Source organism: Sus scrofa, chromosome 3 (genome assembly GCF_054392235.1).
Source record: "Sus scrofa isolate SSC_HxYL_T2T_F1_AM1 chromosome 3, Sscrofa_HxYL_maternal_Yorkshire_Landrace_v2.0, whole genome shotgun sequence".
NCBI classification, from domain to species: domain Eukaryota; kingdom Metazoa; phylum Chordata; class Mammalia; order Artiodactyla; family Suidae; genus Sus; species Sus scrofa.
In genome coordinates, this window is record NC_139385.1 from 53,384,374 (window position 1) to 53,406,163 (window position 21,790).

Sequence of the window (21,790 nt, forward strand, 5' to 3'; positions counted from 1 at the left end):
GAAGATGTGGTATCACGGATGCAAGGACTGCGGGCGCGCGCTCTCCGCCAACGGCGCGGAACCCGGGGGCGGAGAGGGGACAGCCGCCTCTGGGCCCCGCCGGCCCGGCCTCCAGGCGGAGGAGGGCGCGCCTGGGGAGCGCGCTTCCGGCCCTGCGTGGGGCGGGGCGGGGCCTTGCGCGGGGCGGCCCGTTCCCGCCCTGCCGGGGTGCGCGCGCACTCTCCCCTCCCATCCCCAGGCCCGCGTTCCGTCGCGTCCTGAGCTACGGCGCAGCCCAGGCCCGAAGCGGTCGGGGGAGGTCGGCCAGGGCCGCTTTGGCGTCCACACTGAGGGCGGCTGGAGCCGAATTCCACGCGCAGAGCGCCTTCCGGGTTCCCGGGGACCGCGAGGGCCAAGGGGAGTGGGCCAGGGTTTCCCCACGATCACCGCTCAAGTTCTTCGTTCCCCGGAGCCCGACGGCAGAAAACCCCGCCTGTGCCAGGGCTGGGCGCGCACGCCGCGTAACCCTGTAGCCCAGGACCCTGCGCTTCTGTGGGACTGACCACCGTCCCTAGTGCCTGAGCCGGTCTGTTGGTACGCAAACCCTGGCAGTTTTCCTGCTCCCGGCAGGTATGCAGACGCCAAATGCCCTTAACTTCCGCTCCTTCAGGCTGTGGCTCTGAATTTGGAGGAAACAAAGGCAAAACCAAGACCTCTCTTCCCTGACCCTTGTGGTCAGGTGTGTTGGGACGTAGGCTCCTCTGTGTTCATGTCACGCTCAGGTCCACTGCACCAAGGGCCACCGTGGCCCCCCGCCTTTACACTCCCTCGTCGTGAGAGGCAGTGGGAAGCAGAACGTCTTACAGAGACCACAGTTCTGGTGAGGACTCCCCACAGGGCTCACCCAGTCTGTGCCGGCAGCACGTTTTAATCCAGTGTCCACTGCAAACGCCTGGCAAGTTTTCTCCGTGGGACGGTCTCTCCAGGGAAGGTTGTGTTCTCAGTGCCACCTGCCTCTACCCCTAGATGCCAGCGATGCCTCCCTGCTATGAACCAGCACCACCCCCAACCCCACCCCGCACATTTCCTTGTCTTCATGGAGAACGGCTCAGTATTTTGGAGAGGGGAGAAGGACAGAGGTGCAGACCTGGGCATGAGGCAGAGGGAGGCCACACTTACTTGGGGACACTCTGGCCGGTCCTTCCCACATCGCTAGGATTGCAGGGGATGGCCTGAGTGGCATTCTCAAAAGTGAACTGTTCCCAAGGCTCAGGACCAGATTCTGATCCTGTCGTTGCCCCTACGACAATGTACACTCTCCTGGGGCAACAGCTTCTTTTCCTTTAAAAAAATAGCTTCTTAACAGATGTGATAAATTCGTTGGAGTAATAAAAAAATTTTTTTTAAATAGCTTTTTTTCTGTTTCAAAAGTAATATGCTTGTAGTAACTTTTAAAAATATAATAGGAGTTCCTGCTGTGGCCCACTGGGTTAAGAATCCGACTGAAGCAACTGGGATTGCTGCAGAGGTGTGGGTTCAAGCCCCAGCCCCGCCCAGTGGGTTGGCATAGGTCCCACCTGTTGTTCAAATTCACTTCCTGGCTCAGGAACTTCCATATGTGCAGGTGTGACCATAAAATTTTAAAACATTAATTTAAAACATTTAATTTTAAAACATTAAATTAAAAAAAATATATATATATACACACAAAAAGGAAAAACCACCATCCTGGGATGCCAGTAGTTAATATTTGGTCTTTGTCATATATACGCACGTGTGTGTGTGTAATATCAATATATAATTTTTTTACAGAAAATAATCAAGCCATCAGATATATTTTGTAACATTTTCCCCCATCTAGCATCATTTCATGGCTCGCTCTCTCCCCGCTGTTCTCCCTTAGCCCCAAGACTCCATGAGTGTCTGTGCCATGATGTACCTGCCCACCCAGTGTGGCTGGACATGGCTTTATTTGGACATCCCCCAATATTGATGGAGCATCTGCGTCGTGTACTGCCCTAGATCCCGAGGCTCAGAGAGCATCACAGGCCTGCCTTCATGGCATTCACAGGGGCTGGGGGAAGTGTACATGTGTACAAATAAGAATATTTCAGACAAGAAGATGAGGGAAATATGATGATGTGATGGGTGCATGGCAAGGAGGGCCTCTGGGATGTGGATGAGAAGGATGGTGGTCTTTGGAGGCTGGAGTCAGGCTTGGTCCTGGGACAGGGAGCAGTGGATGGAGAGAGTCCATGAGGGGGGTGGAAAGCCAGCACTGCAGGGTAAGGGCTCTAGGCCTGCTGGTGGGCCTTTAGAGGGGGTGTGACCAGTCTCCAGGTGGTCACAACCTGGGAGACATGCACACCCTACATGCATTTCACCAGAAGGCACACTTAAGGGTGGGCAGTGACAGTATCTTGGTCCTTAGTGCTGATCAAACCCTGACTTTCTGCTAGAATGCTGGAGAAAATGGGTTTCTGGTTTTCATCTGCATCGCTCTGATTACCAGTGAGGGTTGATATAGCCCTTCTTACGTTTACAGTGCCCTCAGTTTAGTATTTTCCAATTGAAAGAGAATGTCCAATGTCCTGGCTTTGTCATGATTCCAAAATCCCAGGCCAAGGCAAGAAATTAAGAAATAATTCACCTCATCCATATGATCGATCACCTGCAAGGACAAAGGGAGTTTCAGACACCTCCCTCCTAGCCCTCCCTCTCCTCCTCTGCCTCAGAGGGAGCCTCTTAGAGCAATGGGCACCAGCTCTTTCCTGATGTAGGTGTCCTCAAGAACAGCTCTTTGGAGTTCCTGTTGTGGCGCAGCAGAAACGAATCCAACTAGGAACCATGATGTTGAAGGTCTGATCCCTGGCCTCGCTCAGTGAGTTAAGGATCCGGCGTTTCTGTAATCTGTGGTATAGGTTGCAGACGCGGCTCGAATCTGGTGTTGCTGTGGCTGTGACTGTGGCTGTGGCGCAGGCCAGCAGCAACAGCTCCGATTCAACGCCTAGCCTGGGAACTTCCATACGCCACAGGTGTGGCCCTAAAAGGACAAAAAGGCAATAACAAAAAAAGAATAACTGTCTCTTCTGGGAACCTTATTCTACCCTCAGATTTCCTGAGAGTAACTAATTCATTGCTCCCCTTTTACTCCTTAATCTCAACTTGGTAGAGTGAACCCTGGGGAGGCCACTTTGCTGGGAGCTGTACCTTTGTCCTGCCCATGCGGGCCTAGGCTGTTGAATGCTTGTCCCCTACTCCTTTCCCTGTTAGCTCCCCAGCACAGCCTGGGTCACAGGTGCTCTGAGGACCTGCAGACAGGGCCAGAGCAGCTCTGCATTAGACGTTTCACCCTGTGTTGTAGGCTGGACTGTGTCCCCCAAATTCATATGTTGGAGCCCTGACTCCAGTCCCTCAGAATGGGACCTTATTTGGAAATATGGTTACTACAGATGTAAATAGGTTAGGACGAGGTCATGCTGGAGCAGGATGGATCCTAACCCAACAAATCTGGTGTCCCTAAAAAAGGGGGAACATTTGGACACAGAGACAGACACTCACAAAGGGACAAAATAGCCATGTATGGACTGGTGCTACCACAAGCCAAGGAACTACCAGAAGCTGTAGAGCTGCCTGGACTAGACCCTTCCAAGGGCGTTCAGAGGTAGCATATCCCTGCTGGCACCTTGATCTTGACTTCTGGCCTCTAGAACCCTGAGATAACACAGTCAACCAGTGGTACCTTGGCATGGCAGCCCCAGGAAGCTAATACACCCTGCCTGCCTCTGTCCTGGTAAGTGAAGACTGCGTTCTGCCCAGGGTCTCTGAAACCCTAGGGGATGAGGGGGGCACTGCTATCCCAGACCCTTAGCTGGGTGTGACTTAGCTTTGGCTGCATGTGTTTCTTTTTTCTTGACACCCATGAGAGTGACCAGAAGTGGCCCAGGCAGACCTGAATGCCAACAGTTCCACCTGGAATGAACCTGCCTCGTAATAAAGAACTATGGCCCTGCCTCTATGACAGGTGGAGGCTGATTTCAGGCTGAGGGTCTCGTCCTCCCCTGGTATTAACCCAGTGACCATACTTCTACACAAGTGCTCCCAAACCCCTGCATCTGGAGAGAAATATCTTGGGTCTTCCCTGCTTAGAGTGATCCTGGATTTCCATCAGTCCTTCTGTCCACCAAGGGTCTATTGGGGTGTACTTGCTGCTGAGGAGACAGCCATAAGCAGAACAGAGACCTCTCTGTACTGTGTCACTCGGCCTCAGTAGACAGTCAAGTGAAAAATGCACATGAGAAAAAGAATAAATCCGTGTGAAAATGCAACAGTGATGGTAATACACTTTATGAAGGGAAATGCGGGGGAAAGGAGGAACTTACTTTGGTGGAGGAATGTGTGGGTGTCCTCTGAGGAATAACATGAGGCTATGGTGGGAATGACCTTAGCAGAGCTTGAACTACTTCAGGGTGGATGCCCTGGTTGGCCTTAGCCTGCTGTGCCTGGCAGGCCCCGGCACCCATGACAAACCTAGCCAGATCTCGTCACACCACATCCACTTTTGGGCTTTGTGCATGTCCATCCCTCCATACCTGACCAACCCCAGTGTGGGCCATAGGAGTGTCACCCTCATCCCACTTGGACCAGAATAGCCATGTTTGTCCCTGTTCTAGTGCTTTATTAACACACCCTTTTGGATTATAAATTATATGGACACCCAGCTGAGAGGCTTTTTATCAACAAACTGCTTCCAAACATCACAGGGCCATCACAGAGATGGACAAGAAGAGCTCACTTTCATACCTACCAGAAAAACCCGGAGAGTTCTAAAGTTCTCATGGCTCACAGGTCTGGATCCGATCAGCTTGGTCCAGGTACCCCATGAAGGGCCTACTCTTAGAACTCTGCCTTACCAGATCTGTTACAAAAACATAAATCCAACCTTGAATTAGTATCTCCTTTCTGACATCTCCCCCCACCCCCAAGATAGCTATTAGTTGTTTGTCTCCTGCTCTGGCATATGAGCTCCTTGAAGGTAGAAACGGTGTCTGCCCTGTTCACTGCCGTAATATCTGCACTAGTGTGCCAACACACTGGATAACCTAGATTAAGGGAACACATTTTTAGAAACACACAACCTACTAAAACTGAATCATCAAGAAACAGAACGTCTCAACAGCTGTATCACTATCAAGGAGATTGAATCAATAACCAAAATGCTTCCAACAAAGAAAAGCCCAAGACCAGACCAGACAGCTTCACTGAATTCCACCACACTTTTTTTTTTTTTTTGTCTTTTTAGGGTCATACCCACGGCATATGGAAATTACAAGGCTAGGGGTCGAATCAGAGCCATAGCTGCTGGCCTATACCACAGCTCACAGCAACACCAGATCCTTAACCCACTGAGTGAGGCCAGGGATCGAACCTGTGTCCTCATGGATACTAGTCAGATTCGTTTCCACTGAGCCACGACGGGAACCCCATCATACTTTTAAAGAAAAATTACCACCAATCTTTCTTAAACTCCTCCCAGAAACTGACAAGGAGAGAACACTTCTAATCCTTTCTATGAAGCCAGCATTATCTTGATACAAAAGCCAGACAGAGACTTTGCAAAGAAGAAAACTACAAGGAATTCCTTTGTGGTGCAGCAGGTTAAAGAACTGGTGTTATCACTGCAGCAGCTCAAGTCCCTGCTGCTGTACAGGCTTGATCCTTGGCCCAGAAACTTCCACATACCTCGGAAGAAAAAGAAATAAAAAGCATTCAAATTAGGAAGAAGTAATATTATCTCTGTTCATAGATAAAATGATCGTATGTCAGATAAAATCATCAAGATTTAGGAACTCTAGGAGTTCCCGTCGTGACGCAGTGGTTAACGAATCCGACTAGGAACCATGAGGTTGCGGGTTCGATCCCTGCCCTTGCTCAGCGGGTTAACGATCCGGTGTTGCCGTGAACTGTGGTGTAGGTTGCAGATGCGGCTCGGATCCTGCGTTGCTGTGGCTCTGGCGTAGGCCGGTGGCTCCAGTTCCGATTCGACCCCTAGCCTGGGAACCTCCATATGCCGTGGGAGCGGCCCAAGAAATAGCAAAAAAAAAGACGGAAAAAAAAAAAAAAAAGATTTAGGAACTCTAAAGATTCCCCCAAATAACTATTGGAACTAAAAAACAATTTCAGCAAACTTGTGGGATACTAAATCAACACAATAATCAGTTTTGTTTTGAGTTGCCGTTGTGTCTCAGCAGAAACGAATCTGACTAGTATCCATGAGGATGTAGGTTCGGTTCCTGGCCTCACTCAGTGGGTTAAGGATCTAGCGTTTCCATGAGCTGTGGTGCAGTTTGAAGACGTCTCAGATCTGGCGTTGCTGTGGCTGTGGCATAGGCCAGCAGAACCTCCATATGCCATGGGTATGGTCCTAAAAAGACCAAAAAAAAAAAAAAAAATCAGTTTTGTTTACATACACTGAGAATAAACAATCCAAATAGAAAATTAGGAACACAATCCCACTTACAATAGCATCAAACAAATAAAATACCTAGAAATAAATTTAGCCAAGAAGACAAAACATTTCTATGCTGAAAACCACAAAACATTGCTGAAAGCAATTAACGAAGACACAAATAGCTCAGTGGGTTACAGATCTAGCATTGCTGTGGCTGTGGCATAGGCCTGCAGCTGTAGCTCCGATTCAACCCCTAGCCTGGGAACCTCCATATGCTGCAGGTGTGGCCCTAAAAAGACCAACCCCCCCACACACAAATAAATGGAAAGACATCCCATGTTCATGTATCACAAGACTTACTGTTGTTAAGATGTCAACATTACAGATTCAACACAATCCCTGTCAAAATTCCAACAGCCCTTTTTGCAGAAATGGAGAGGCCAGTCCCCAAGTTAATATGGAATTGTAAGGGGTCCAGAAGAGCTAAAACAATCTTGAAAAAGAAGAGCTCAGTTGGAAATCTCCCACTTCCTGATTTCAAAACTTACTATGAAGCTAAACACAATACTGTGGTACTGGCATAAAGATATACATACAAACCAATGAAATACAATAGAGAGCCCAGAAATAAATCCTTGTCCATATGGTCAAATGATTTTTGACAAGAGTGATAATTCAATGGGCGAAAGGACAGTCCTGATTTCAACAAAAGGTGCTGGGAAAACTGGATACTCACATGCAAAAGAACTAAGTTGGACCCTTACTTCACACCCTATCTATACAAAACTTAATTGAAAATGGATTGCAGTCCTAAACTTAAGAACTAAAACCACGAAACTCTTAGATGAAAACATAGTGGGAAATTCATGACATCGGATTGGCAGTGATTTCTTGAATATAACATCAAATGCACAGGCAACAAAGGAATAGATGAACTGGGCTTCATCAAAATTAAAAACTTGTTCTCTGGTGGCCTAGTGGGTTACGGATCTAGCATCGTTGGAGTTCCTGCCTTGGCTCAGCAGTTAAAGAACCCGACTGGTATCCGTGAGGACGCAGGTTCGAGCCCCGGCTTCACTCAGTGGGTTAAGGACCTGGCATTGCCGTGAGCTGTGGTGTAGGCTGCAGACATGGCTCAGATCCAGCATTGCTGTGGCTGTGGTGTAGGCCGGACCTATAGCTCCAATTCGATCCCTAGCCTGGGAACCTCCATGTGCTGCGGGTGTGGCCCTAAAAAGACAACATGCATACACACACACACACAACACAACACAGAAGGATCTAGTGTTGTCACTGCTGTGGCTTGAGTTTGATTCCTGGCCCTGGAACTTCTGCATGGTGTGGGTGTGGCAAAAAAACACACATTAGGATGACTATATTAAAAGAAAAAACACGCACACACACCCCAAGAAAGAAAGAAAACCCCAAATCAGAAAATGATGTGTTGATAAAGATGTGGAGGAATTAGAACACTTGTGCATTGTTGGTGGGAATGTAAAATGGTGAAGCAGCTGTGGAAAACAGTATGGTGGTTACTCCAAAGTTTAAAAATAGAATTACCATGATTCAGCAATTTCACTTCTGGGTATATACACAAAAGAAGTGGAAGCAGGGACTTGAAGAGATATTTGTATACCTATATTCATAGCCAAGTGTCCATTGACAATGAACAGAGAAACCAAATGTCGTGTATTTATACCATGAAGTATCATTTGGTTTTAAAAAGGAAGGAAATTCTGACCATACTACACCATGGACGAAACTTGAGGACATTCTACTAAGTGAAGGAAGCATCACAAAAGGACAAATGCTGTATGATGCCACTCACACAAGGGCCCTAGAGTAGTCAAATTCATGGAGACATGAAGTAGAATGCCGGTTGCTAGGGGCTGGAGGTGGGGGTATCGAAGAATTAGTGTTTGGTGGGGTCAGGATTTCAGTTTGGGAAGATGACAAGTTGTAGTGATGGATGATGGTGATGGCTGCACAATATTGTGAATGTACTTAATATCACAGAGCTGTACACTTAAAAATGGTTAAAATGGTAAATTTTCTGTTGCTATAATTAAAAAAGACAAAACCCACAAGAAACCCTGCACCTGCGTTCAGAACACTTTGTTGAGTGAATAAACACATATGGAAGATGCTGGTTTTCCATTGGATAATTTTGTGAATAAAACACATCTTGGCCTCAGATGCTCACTGTAGGGTGTGCTGTAGTCGTGCTTTGCCAGAGAGCCAGGGTGGAGGGGCAGTGCGTGGGCCATGTAGCTAGGGAGCCCACCTGCCTCTCCCCTCCAGCATGCTAGGCCGCTTGGGGTGGGTGGTGAGGTCTGGAGGCTTGCACAGCCTAGTGGATGCTGCGCAGTGGGGGATGGGTCAAACTTGTTGAGGCAAGGGGCAGACCATGCGAAAGGGCCATAGAACTTAGGGCAGCCGAGGACCAAAGACATTCCCCTCCTCTCTGGGTCCTTACAAATAAGTTCCCTTCATTCTCCTTCCCTGCCTCACCCCTTCTAGGCCTCTGCTTCCAGTGCTCCACCTCTGCCCAACCCCCACCCTGTGCCTGTTCCCCAGGGCACTGTGGTGCCCAGGCCCCTCTATGTGTCAATGTCTCTCTTTACTGCAATATGAGCTGCACAAGACTTGGGGCTGCTGAGTGCTCCATTGCTAGTCCACTGCTCGGCACACAGCAGGTGCTCAATACATGTTGACGTAAATGAATGAGAGAGGGGGAGGACGCAGAGAAGAGGCAGGCTTTCTGATGGGGGATAAAGGGGAAGTCATAGTGAGAAACCAAAGAGAGGAAGAGTCTGGGACCCATATTGAGACTTATTTTAGTCTGTAGTTGGCAGGCAGCCTTGGAAAAGCTTTGAGTAACAGAAGTGTCTCAGTGGACACTTCCAGAAGCAAGTTGACACAGCTATAGACAGTGGAGTCCTGGAAGGCAGGGGGTGGAGGTGGACGGGTAGGGTGGCTGGACCCATCAGAGGTCAGCAGTGAATGACTTGGAGTGGGAGGCGCCCATGCCGAATGTATGTGCTCAGGAGCTGACTGAGGGGCGGCAGAGTAGGCTCAGGCCCTGGAGAAGTCTGGGTTCCTGGCTTGCTCCTTCCTCTCACCAGCCAGCTGACTTCCTCCATGAGGCATTCAACTGCTTTGAGCCTCGGTATTCACTTCTGGAAAATGGCACCAATACTATACCTCTCCATGACACCTGTCTATATACCTATTTCTAAAGTGGCAGCGATAATGCCTAAGGTGTCAGTGTGAATGCTGAGTACATAACAATCACTACCTAGGGGATATGCTAAGCGCTTTACAAGCAGTTGGGTGAGTTCTAGTCCATGTCTGTGAAGAACTAAGCACCGTGCACTGTACCTGGTATGCATTTGATAAATGCTGGGTATCTGTTATCATTATTTGTAAAGTAGGAAAGGAAAGTGTCAGAGATGAGGGCTCCCTGCAAGTTAGCTTCCCCTGCACCATAGTCAGGTTGGTCTCCAGAAGTTTCTGGCTCTGATGGATGACTGACTGGGGGATGTGGATATTTCTAGGTTAAGTGCTTCCTGTACCACCGTGGGGGAAGGCAACTCAGCACTGCCCAGGCCCAGCTCTTTGGGTCTCCTTGCAGACTCTGATCTGCAGGCTGAGTACTGTTTATCTGCACCAATTCACATGAGGGTGATAATGATGGACAATGCTTAATAGTTACTCCTTACCCTAGGTCATCCAGGCTGTAACCAGGAAGAAGGACTCAGGACGGGAGGGTGACAGCTGGAATTCAGGTAGGAAGGCTTTACGGTGCTCCAGATCCTGAGCAGCTCACCAGGGTGTGAGAGGGTGAGGAGGGGGGGATAATCCCTTTCTTACCCCTTCTCCAGTTTCTTTCTCCCACTGTCACTCCCTCCTAGCTAAGGCCCTGCCCTGGGCACTACCAAGGCTGTGACTGAGGGATTGTCTTTTGGGGAAAGGTGGCTGACCATGTGAGGGTAGATTTTGACTCAGGAGGAGGGAGGACCTCAACTTACAATTGGAGCAAGTGGCCCTTAGCAGCTGCAGGCCTCGGCTGAGTGTCTGTTAAAGGTGCTTCTGTGAGGTGAGCTGCCCCAGGTTTCCTGCCTCAAGTCTGGAATTCTGTGCTTGTGGTGGCCAGCATCTCCCAGCAACATGCAGATTTTGCCTGGGGAGGGTGGAGAAGAAGCACAGAGTGAGAGAGCGTAGACAGATTCCTTCCTCTGAATTAGGAGCCAGCTCTGCTCTGGCATACTGAAATGAGGCCCCATGGATGCAGCAGCTAGGAGTGGGGCTGGGGAGAGCCCGCTATAGAATATGCCTTGGGAAAAAGATCCCTCAGAGCCAGGTCCCCTCCCCGTCTTACACTAAAGATCCTGACCATCCCAGGTGAGGTGGAAGGACCGCTCCAGGGCAAAGGCCCAGATCCACACTGGAGCACCTCTTCGGTGTCCCCCTTCCTCCTACATCCTTGTTGCCACCAGCAGAACTCAAGCAATTGGGGACACAGACAGGAGGCCTGGAACCTGCTGTTCTGCCTGCATCTTAGGTCTCCGGGGCTTGAGGGCTCTGACCAGGGCTCCTGGGCAGCTCAGATTCCAGGTAACTGTTTTCTCTTTATAGGGCTGACTCGTGCCAGCACGCTCCGGGTCCCCTAAATTCTGTGCTCCTCTGAGGGCTGAGCATCAAGGGAAGTCCAGAGTGAGGGAGGGTGGGCTGTCCTCAGCCAGGAATGAAGGGGAAAGAGAAGTTGTATTCCAGCCAGAAATTCAGTAGGGCGAGGTGGTGATGAGGGCACAGGAGGAACCCCCCTGGCTGTCCCCTGCCCCACTGCTGTATCACAAGAAAGTTAGAGCCAAGTAGTTGCTCCTCAGCCTTCTGAACCAGGAAGGACGCCCTCGGGGTCTCACCCCACACCCAGGGGGTCTCCCAGCCCTGCCCTTCCCCCTGGTCCCCTCAGTCCAGCCTCTCCGCGGGGACTCCCCCCACCCACCCGACGCCCCCCGCGCCCATCTTCTTCCAGGTGACGGTCTTCCAGCCACCCTCTTCCCTGGCTGGGGTTCCCAGCCCACCTTCTCCTTTGGAGGGGTTTCCCAGCCCACCTTTTCCCCTGGCAGGGTCTCCTCAGCCCCCCTTCTTTCCCTGCAGGTCCCCGACCCACCTTCTCCTGGCAGGCTCCCCGGTCCTTTTTCTCCCCTGGCAGGGTCCCCCCGGCCCACTTTCTCCCCGGCGGGGTACCCCGGCCCGCCTTCCCCGCGGTCCCCGGCCCGCCTTCCCGCGGCGGCAGCGGCGGCCCAGGCTGGCGGGCGGAGGCGGCGCCACCCGGGGCGCTGACGTAGAGGCCGCTCGGCGGCCGGGGGTCCCTTCGGTGGGGCCGCGGCTCCCCGCCCGCCGCCCCCGCGCGTCCATTCCCTTTTGTGTCCCGCGCGCGGCCCGTCCCCCGCGCACACTCGCGCCCTGCGCCCCACGGGCCGGCGGGCGGCTCCCGGCGCGGCCCTGTACCGCGCGCCCCGCTTTGTGTGGACGCGCCGGCCGGGTGCGCGCGGGCTGTCGTGCGCCCCCGGCCCCGTCCCCGGCCCCGGCCCCGGCCCCGGCCCCGGCCCCCGCCCGGCCCGGCCCGCCCGGCCCGACCCGGGAGCGCAGCGCGGGCCGCGGGGCGGGCGGGCGGCGCGGCGAACATGGCGACGGTGCCCGTGTACTGCGTCTGCCGGCTCCCCTACGACGTTACCCGCTTCATGATCGAGTGCGACGCCTGCAAGGACTGGTTCCACGGCAGGTGAGCGCGCAGCCGCCCGGTTCCGGCCCCGGCCCCCGGCCCCGGCTCGGGCCCTGGCCCCCGGCCCCGGCCCGGCCCCGGCAGCGCTCCGCAGGCCCCCGCCCGCCGCCTCCCGCCGGCCGCGCGCCCTTTTGTGCCCGGGGCGGGGGCCGGGGCCGGGCGGGCGCCCCTCGCTGCCGCCGCGCACAAAGCGGGCCCGCGGGGGGCGACGGGCGGGGGCCGCGCCGGGAAGTTGGGGCGCCCGGCCGGCCCGGCTGCCTGACAGCGGGGCCGCGGAGGCCGGGCTCCGGAGGCCCAGGCCCAGCGCCCGCCGCCTCCCCCGCGAAGTTGCAGGAACTTTCCCCGCGCGGGCCCCGGAGAGTCGCGAGTGGCGGGCTCGGACGCTGGCGGGGCTGGAACTGACGTGGGGCCCGGCCAGGTGGCGGCCGGCGCGCCCACCCTCTGCCGCGGCCCGGAGCTCCGGCACCTCGTCCGAGCGGGACCCCTGCCCGGCCCCTGGTCCCTGCGGGGCCCCTGGACCCAGCCGGCCTGCGCGCCCCCGGGCGGGAGTGTGGGTGACAGAATGGTGTCCGTGTGTGGGTGCGGGTGTCGTGGCTTTGCCGCCTCCTCCCTGGCCGTCACGTTTCCCCATTCCCCTCCGCTCTGCTCCAGACACAGGCCCACCCTGGTTTTGACCTGACCTTATGCTCTCGGAGGAAAATGGGGTGGGGGGAGGTAAAGCTTGGCCTTTGCCTAAGACCATGACCTGGCCCTGTGCCGAGTTTTCAAAAGCCCGAGGCCCCCTCCCGCCCAGAAGTAAGTGGAGGAGGAGGAAGAGGAGGTGACACTGGTGCCCAAACTGCTCCAACAGGTTCTCATGTGTTTGGGCCTCAGCAGGACCCGCCAGCGGCTGGCCAGGGTGGTATGCCCTCCTAGGCTCCAGTCTGAAACCAGCAGGAGCAGGGCTGAGAGGGAGAGAGGAGCGTGTGTCGGGAGGTGGTTCCTCAGCTCCCAGAGAGGAAAAACTCCCCCCACTTTTAACTGCAGAGGAGCCAGTGGCCCTTAAATATGGGCCATGGTGTCTAGTTCTGCTAGTGGGGGAGCCAGGCAGCCAGATGTGACAGGGCTCGCTCAGGTTGGTCAGCGCCAGGCCCAAGTCCCAGCTCAGTGCCTGTGACATGGACCCCAGTGAGCAAAGGTGGGACTCCATGGGACAGGGATCCCCACTGAAATCCCCTGGGCCTCCTGGGCTGCTCTCCTGTGGATATCCAGGGCTGCGGGGACCCCACAGAGCAGCAGAGCCTTCAGTGTGAGCCCTGAAGTCTGCCCAGAACAGGGCTGCTCTGCACACCCACCAGTTGGCATCCTCTCAGAGTTCATGGCTGGATCAGGGGTGAGAGCTGCCGTATGATCCTTCATGGCTCCTCAGTTCCAGAGATGCTGAGAAGCTGGCCTCGAGTGCCCTGAAAGTGGTGGGGCCTCTCCCTCCTCCCACACTCCCATCCAGGGCGTGCCGAGCTCCCTAGGTGCCTAGGCTAGGGGAGTATGAGGGCGCAGGAGAATCTTTGACTTTCCAGCTCCCTCTCCACCGGGTTGGAAAGGCAAGGCCAGGTCTCAGCTAGACTTTGAGATGAGAAGGAGGGGGTGGGAGGAGTGAAGGGGTAGGGTGAGACCCAGGAACGAAGGGCAGGCAGAAGAGAGGGGTTGAGGGCTGGCCTGAGGAGGGCTGGTGTCATTTGCTGGGTTGACTTAGGCAGAGGCAGGGAGAGGTTGTGTCCTGAGATACCTTCAAGGGGATGTTTTGGGAAGGTCTTATTTCCTGAGGTCTCATTTCTCATGTGAGGTCTTTGATTTGATCTGGTACAGGCACAGATCATTTGATCAGCACAAGTTCATTTCCAACAATGTGGGTTCGCCCTAGGGTCTGAAAGGGGTTGTGCTTTTGCAGTGCCACGGGGCACATCTTCTCCGCATCCAATCAAGGGTCCCTTGTGAAAGTGAGCCTTGAGGCCAGGACACTTCCTGGAGTCCTCCTCTGGATGACCCAGGGGAGATGCTGTGATGCGGGAATGCGGTGTCAGGGGTTGAGTCTTTTGTGGGAGAGGCTGGACAAGGCTGCATGCGTCCCCCACAGCCCTGGGCAGGTCTCCCACCTCCTTGGCATGGCCCTTCTCTGCTGTGATAGGAAGCTATGTGATATGATCCACGTGATTCACAATCTCCAGGTATTCCTGGATGTATGACCCTCCACTCTTTGCAGATCCAGTCCCACCTGTATGGTTTACTTTACATTCAACAACCCAACTCACTTTTTCAAAGTTTGAATACTTCATAACTTTGTGTTTAGAGAGGATTTTAGACCTACAGAAGAGTTGCAAAAATGGTAGAGTTTCCCTTACCCCCACCCTGCCTCCCTTGAAATGATCAAATTCTGCTGCCAGCATGGACATTGAGGCAGAAGCACTGGGGGAGATCTGCTAACCAAACTCCACGCCTCTGACAGGTTTATTTAGTTCCAGGACCTTACATTTCATTTCACTCTCATGTCTCCTTACTCTCCTGAATATTTCTTTTAGAAGGAAACTTTGTATCATTCCCTGAAATAGAATATTAGTATAACTTGCCATAGACAGTACCTGTGAAAATAAACATAACTGTGAAAGTAACAGGCTACCTCTTGTTCCACCTGTGAACCATCCCTCCAGCGCACCCCATTTGGCGAGGATTGGAAGGGGGTCTCTAAGGTTACCCACTCACAGTGGCCAAATCTTTGCTGGGAGAACTATAGAAGCATCGCCAGCTGAGATCGTGGTTGGAGCAGAGCCTGCTCCCAGGCTGTGTCCATCTCAACAGGAAGCATTGAGTACCCCGACCAGTCCCCTCACCAGTATTTGCGGGGCAGGGAGGTGTCTCTCCACTGGGCTCAGTCAGCTAGGAAGGCGGGAGCCTGTTTTCCACCCCATCTTGACCATGGCTGGTCACTCCTGGGGCTGGAGCACCTTGTGAGTCCAGCCCTCACACCCAGTGCAGCATTGCCCAGGAATTGGCTCTGACCAGAAGGGATGGATCTTGGAGCTGGTTGTTTTCAGAGCTGTCTTGTCTGTGTGTTTGATAGGGAAGTGTGGCACTACTTGGGCATCGGGGACCTGCCTCCCCAGTTAGGATGACACAAAGCCACTTAGGCCAAGAAATGGGGGCCTTCTGCCAGACCCTGTGTGTCCCCCCACCCTGCCTTCTGCAGGGCATCTGACTGAGACTGGTCCCTCTAGGGAATGACCTGGGTGTCTCACTTTGTCACCACTCTGATGTGAAGTCTCTGTCTGTGGGAAATAGAAATAATTCAATTAAAGTATCAGATATCCAGAAGCTTCCTGGCCCTCTTTAAGTTTCTGTTGTACTGAACCTGAAGGGTTTTGGGAAGCATAAACCGTGAAGTTGATTTTAAAGAGTTTGAAAGCTGAAGGTGCTGGGCAAGTCCTTCAGTGGCAGAAGTCTCCTTTATTCCTCAATAAGTACCATGGGGTGCATGTTCTGTGTGGGGCCCAGTGCCAGCCCCGAGGGTTCTGGGGGTTTCTTACAGGGTTTCTTCTATGGGAGTCAGGCAGGTGGATCGGGAGTTTCAAGCAGCCTGGAGAGGTGTTCAGAGCCCTGAGGAGGCACTGTGTAGGGCGAGGAGGAGGCTGCGTTGAGATGGTCCACAGGCAAGGCCAGGAGTTGGGAGCCACACTGGGGCTTCTGAGTAGAACAGCAGTGGGGGAGGGGATTGAGGCTTTGACTGAGGATTTCCCTCTGGCTGCTGTGGGCACAGTTGGGGTAAAGATGGGGACTAGAGCCCCTGTCTAGGTGCGAGGTGACAGGCAGGACCTGGGGGTGGGGACTGGGGTAGGGAGAAGGGGTGGAATTCTGCAAGTGCTTAGCGGGGGGGCTGACCAGAGGTGCTGACACTATTCCATCCATCTGTGCTCTACCTCCCTTCCTTGCTACAGCCCTGTCTCTGTGCCCATCTCCCTTAGGACTGCTGGCCTGTGTGGGCTCTCTCTGTGTCTCCCACCCCACCCAGCCTTAAGCTTCTTGGGATGGAGTCTCTCCCTGGGTCCTCGGCTCTCAAGGGTGCTTGGTACTGCAGAGTGGGGCTGACGGCTGACTCTGTTGGCCAGCAAAGCATGTGCACTTGGAGGGAAGGGTGGGAGGGGCTGCCAGGGGTCAGGCCTCAGTGTCGCAATCTGGATGATCAGAGCTGACAATTAAATCTTCCAACTCGAGACTGCTAAATACCATGGCAAGTGCCATTCACCTGGTGGTGGAGCTTCGGCCTGTTTGATGTAGTTAGGAGGAACAATTCATCATCTTTAATGGAAGATTTCTCACTGCGTGCATTTAAAAAGTTCCAGAGGGGGTTAGAGGAATGTCCTGCCAACTTACAGAGGGCAGAGCAGGTGTCCCCTGTCCATCGATCCTCTCCAAATGAGATGAATCTCAAAGGAAGTGACTTGGAATCGAGCTCATGGTAATCACTAGAATGTTTGATTTTATTGAAAATAATGGCCTGGAAACATGCTTGGAGTGAGCCATTGCACTGCAGCCCACGTTTGTTTGGGGCCACTTTGGCTCAGGTGGCTTGAGATTGGGCAGAGGCTTGGGGTTCTTGATGTGGACCCTGCCACTCTGGGGCCATCCCCTCACCTCTGCGCTGGTGGCACCTGGCCATGTGGCAAGGCCTTTTTTTAAAAGAATGAGGAGATTTCCTGTTGGGAGTGAGAATTGGCCAGAAAATAATGTTCCATGATGAAGTGTGCTGGAAGAATCTAACTCCAAAGGTTCGGGTGTGGGTAAAGCAAAGTCGCCAGTTGACTTCTAGTGACTGGTGTGACTAAGAGCCCTACAGGGCGCACACTCAGGCCAGCCTTTATGGTTGTCAGGAGTAGTTCACAGTCGCCCTCTTTATTGGTTCTCATAATCACCTGGGTGTTGCACCCTTGTGGCACCCTTGTCTTCCCACTTCTAGTGGGGGAGGTGCTGGGGGTGGGGAGGGTCTCGTCTCCTTGCCCACGGCAGGTGGTCGCACCTCCATCAGGTGCAGGCGCAGAAGTGGTGTTTGGCATGTTCTGGCTCAAGGATGCTGACGTCCCATTCCTGTCTGTGATTTTGAAAATGTGACATGGGTGGAAACATCTCAGCAGAAAGGCCACATACGGTGCCACGTAAGGAGGCTGGGCTCTCTGCAGCGCCCTCTGGGTCTCAGGAGGGTCCCACTAACCTCTCAGAGTTGTGTGTCCATCTCTGTGTCTCTCCTTCTCTGTCCCACTCTGTCTTCATTCCCCGATTTCTGCCTGTCTTGGGTCTCAGCTTTTTGGCTTGGCAATAGGTGAGCCTAACTGTGCTCTTTGGAGTGGGGCTTGGCCTGATGCTTTAGGGTGTAGGGTCTCTTTACTTCCCCCCAAAGTTCTGGGTCATCCATGGAAAAACATAGTTAGAATTCCAACCAGTGACTGGCTTTGACCTCAGAGCATAAGAACTAAAGGTCTTTGTAGTGTTTGTCCAGGCAAATGAAGGAACCAGCCTTTCCTCTTTTTTTTTTTTTAAATTAGGGTTAAATTCACATATTGTGAAATTAACCATTTTATTTTTTATTGATTCTTTTTTTTTTTTTTTTTTTTTTGGCTACACCTGTGGCATATGGAAGTTCCTGGGCCAGGGATGGAATCCAAGCCACATCTGTGGCCTATGCCACACTGTGGCAATGCTGGATACTTAACCCACTCTGAGGGGCTGGGGATTGAACTGGCAACGCCACTGAGACAAGCCACCACACCACAGTGGGATCTTCCGAAATTAACCATTTTAAAGTGCAGAGGGTATAGCATTTAGTACATTCAGAATGTTTTGCAAACAGCACCTGTGTCCAGTTCCCAAACATTTTCATTATCTCAAAAGAAAACACATTAAAAAGCCTTCCCCTCCCCCCTCCCCTCCACCCTGAACAACCACCCATCTGTTTTCTGTCCCTGTAGATTTATCCATTCTGGAGGTTTTGTATAAATGGAATCATACTATATGTAACCTTTTGTGTCTGTTGTCTTTCATTTAGCATACTGTTTTTTTGAGGTTCATCCATGTTGTGGCCTGTATCAGAACTTCATTGATTTTTTTGAATGACTGAATAATACTCCATGGTAAGGATATACTGCAGTTTGTATAGCCATTCATCTGTTTATGGACATTTGGGCTTTTTCCACCTATGGCTCTTTGTCAGTAGTGCTGCTGTGAACATTTTGGTACAAATATTATTTTGACGACCTGTTTTCAATTTTTTAGGGAATTGCTGGGGTCATGTGATTTTTCTGTGTCAACTTTTGGAGTAACCAACAAGCTGTTTTCCAGAGTGGCTGCACCACTTTACATTCTTACCACCAATGTAGGAGCAATCTGATTTCTCTTCGTTCTTACCAATGCTTGTTTTTTCCTATTTTTAAAATTACGGGTGTCCTAGTGGGTGAGAGGTGGTATCTCATTATGATTTTGTTTTGTATTTCTCCAATGGCTGAAAATATTGAATGTATTTTCATGTGCTTGTCCATTTGTCTATTTTCTTTGGAGAAATGTCTGTTTAAACATTTTGCCCATTTTAAAATTGGGATTTTTTTATTGTTGAATTTTAAGAGTTCTTTATATATTCTGGACACTAGACTTTTATCAGATACAAAATTTGCACATACTTTTCCATTCTGTGAGTTGTCTTTTCACTGCTGTGTTAATGCCCACTGATGTACGGACAGTTTTTTTTTCCTCCCTTTTTCTGGCCATCCTGTGGCATATGGGGTTCCCAGGCCAGGGATCAGATCTGAGGTTCAGTTGCACCCTAGGTCACACTTGCAGCAATGCCAGATCCTTAACCCATTGTACCAGGCTGGGGGTTGAATCTGTGTCCCAATGCTCCGGAGACACTGACACTGATAGTCCCATTGCACCCCAGTGGACTGTAGATCACTTTGGGTAGTATTGACATCTTAGACATCTTGATATCTCCTCATGCATGAGAACAAATGTCTTTCCATTTATATAGATTTAGGTCTTCCCCGATTTCTTTCAGCAATGATTTGTAGTTTTCAGCGTGTGAGTTTTAAATTTCTTCGTTAAGTTTACTTCTAAGGCATTTCATCCCCTTGGATGCAATTGTAAGTGGGATTGTTTTTGTAATTTCCTTTTTGTATTGTTCATTGATGGTGCTTTCACTCTTTTTATTAAAAAAAAATCAGCCCTTAATCACCTTTTAATGTGTAGCAGCCAAACTTCCAGAACCAGACATGTGCGGGGTGCAGGTGTTCATGAATGTGATGGTGTGTGCACACACTCAGCTGCGCACCTGTGGATATTGTGTGTTCAGAGCGTGTCTGCATGCCTGGAGAGGGGTGCTTCTTTCCCTTTTAATCCTAAGTGTTTGTTGAGCCTTGCCTTGGTCACCTCCTGGGCTAGGCATTTTCCATACACAATACTGGGGACTCCTTATACTGTTTGGGGGGCTGACATGCAGATCTCTGTCTCCTTTACCTGACCATTGAGGAAGTGGCAGGGGCATGGGGCAGGGTCCACTGCTGGGAACATATTGCACGTGGTCTTATTGACCTTTCCATTCCCCCCAGGGTCTTGGTGGTGGGGGGCTGTTCTGACTGGGAGGCGAGCAAACCGAGGCGGAAAGATGAGCTCCCTGAAGTCCATGCTGCAGCACAGCAGGCTGGTGCGGCAGCAGTGTGTCTGTCTTGGAGCTCTCTCCACTAGCCTTTCAGTGATGTGAGTGGTGGGAGACAGTGCCCAGGACCCCAGAAGGCAGGCAGGTCTCAGCAGATGCGAACCTGCAGGATGGGTCAGCATTGCTCCTTGGGCTGAGCAGGGCATGAGGACAGTGAACAAGCCCCTCGGATGGTAGCTTAGGCTGCTGACTGAACCGTGAGCCTTATGCTGGGGTGGGCCCCATCCCCAGGAAGTTGTGGGCACAGCCTCTGGCTAGATGTACCTGGGTCTGGGTCCCTCAGATAGGGTGCTGTTTTCTGCTCCACACAGATGTGCAGGGTAGAAACTCATTTCTTCTTGCGCACTACACACTGTGGGCTGGGCACAGGTCCTGCAGTGTTGAATTGGTGCGAGTGGCTGGTTGGACCTTGGAGAGTGTCCTGGGGCAAGGTCTGAGCCCACAGATGCCTACCCCGGGGCAGCCAGATGTGGGCTGTCCATCCCACACTAATAGACGACTAGCCGGGCTACTTGCAGATATTCTTGTAACTTTGTGACTTTCCCTTGTCCCTTTAGAAACTTCCCCCCAAGTCAGAGTCTAGGTTTGAATCTCAGGGAAGCTGGGCTGAGTAGGAAGGACAGTGAGAATGTGCTTCCTGGGAACATGAGCTTGTCCCAGTGGGGTACAGGGGCCCTTTCCTGCCCAGGCTTTGTCTCGCCACCCTCCTGGGCTGACTTGCCCTCGACTGGAGAGATGACATAGATTTAGGTGTTCAGCCCCCATTTCCTGCAGAAGAGCCTGGGGCCTGGGGTTCTGATGCACCATGACTGGGGGCACCCTAGAGTGATCCAGTCTGCTTCTCAGGTGAGGAAGGCCCAGGGAGGAGTGTGGTGAACTCCCCAGACCCTGTGAGCAGGGGGATCCCGCAGCACCACAGGAAGAAACCCCAGGGGCCTGCCTTAGAGGGAGGGGGCTTCTCCTTCTGTTGACATTTGCAAAACCCCAGGATTAGTTGCCATTAGTGCTGGCGGAGTCTCTCTCCTGGAAAGTCTAACAACTATGGCTGATTCCCAGCTGTTTTGGAGCTATAGTTCATAAAAAGGGGTGACCCGGGGAGGTGAGAGGTGTTTCCTGCCTCTTACTTGCTCCCAGCACTAGGTGCTCTCCCCTGTCTGCCGCCATGTACTAGACTTGGGTCTGCTTAGGAGAACTGGCTCAGAGTGGGCCAGCAGCCAGCCTGGGTCACTGACTGATGAGCGGCATGTTGGGAAGTTTGGAATCTGCCAGGCACTGCTCCTTTTCCAAGCTCTACTTCTGCTGTTGGACGCTGGAGGTATTAGCTGCCGTTTGGCCTTATGGTTCTCATGGTACCGTGTTGTCTTGGTGATCTTTCGATCTCAGTCTGGGTACTTGTGCAGGCAGCCCCCATCTGATTTTGGCACTGCCCCTGGGCCTCTCCAGCATCCCCCTCAGCCACCTGGGCCCCTATCTTCCAGGAGCCCTGCCACCTGCCACTGTGCACACATCAGACATTTGAATTTTGGTCCCTAGCTCTAGATGTAGAAGTGGACAGGTGAACCTGGGGTGGCTCTCTGGTGCGGGTGAGCCATGTCTGTGGTCTAGGGACCGTGTCACATGCCCCCACCCTTCACTGAGCCGCAGTCAGGTGTGTGACTAGGGCTCTGAGTGCCTCTTACCTGAGTTCTGCCTTGAAAGACAGGTAGAAATGCTTTTCCCCTGTGTCCTCAGCCCTGTTCTGCTCAGTGTGTGCTGTGCTCTCCTCTCTGGTCTTTGGATGGCCCCTCCCAACTCCTACAGCCACTGCCCCACCCCCAACTGTCTAAAATCTCTGTGGGCCCTA

General features: G+C 52.4%; 2 protein-coding genes across 6 annotated transcripts in view; one reads left to right on the forward strand and one right to left on the reverse strand.

Moving 5' to 3' along the window:
• Positions 1 to 1,713: 1,713 nt before the first annotated feature.
• LOC106509726 (uncharacterized) lies at positions 1,714 to 18,123 on the reverse strand. 2 transcript variants are annotated; one of them, XR_014841158.1, is made up of 4 exons: positions 12,174 to 18,123; positions 10,462 to 10,613; positions 4,787 to 4,897; positions 1,714 to 2,889 (listed from the first exon to the last, which is right to left on the reverse strand). XR_014841158.1 is itself a non-coding variant. In XM_085018355.1 (3 exons), exons 1-2 carry the CDS (start codon positions 13,408 to 13,410, stop codon positions 10,480 to 10,482), a joined length of 1,371 nt encoding a protein of 456 aa, XP_084874481.1. In that variant the 5' UTR covers positions 13,411 to 18,123; the 3' UTR covers positions 1,714 to 4,897; positions 10,462 to 10,479. The 2 variants fall into 2 exon arrangements, 1 of the variants encoding a protein (XP_084874481.1); XM_085018355.1 differs by having other exon boundaries at positions 1,714 to 4,897.
• Positions 11,757 to 21,790, forward strand: part of PHF2 (PHD finger protein 2) — a 90,496-nt gene continuing 80,462 nt past the window's right edge. For 3 of the 4 annotated variants that reach the window (XM_021088181.2, XM_021088180.2, XM_085018341.1), the window contains exon 1: positions 11,772 to 12,221. In XM_021088181.2, the coding sequence (XP_020943840.1) occupies positions 12,124 to 12,221 (98 nt within the window). In that variant the 5' untranslated portion in view covers positions 11,772 to 12,123. Of the gene's footprint in view, positions 12,222 to 21,790 lie in introns of all 4 variants that reach the window. The other variant, XM_021088179.2, reaches the window with a different exon arrangement.

Coding starts and splice junctions, on each gene's coding strand:
- LOC106509726 (XM_085018355.1), bottom strand. CDS start 13,410: ATGGAGTCCCACCTTTGCTCACTGGGGTCCATGTCACAGGCACTGAGC. Junction 10,614..12,173: donor CGCACTCGATCATGAAGCGG/GTAACGTCGTAG, acceptor CACCCTCCCCAG/GCAAAATCTGCATGTTGCTG.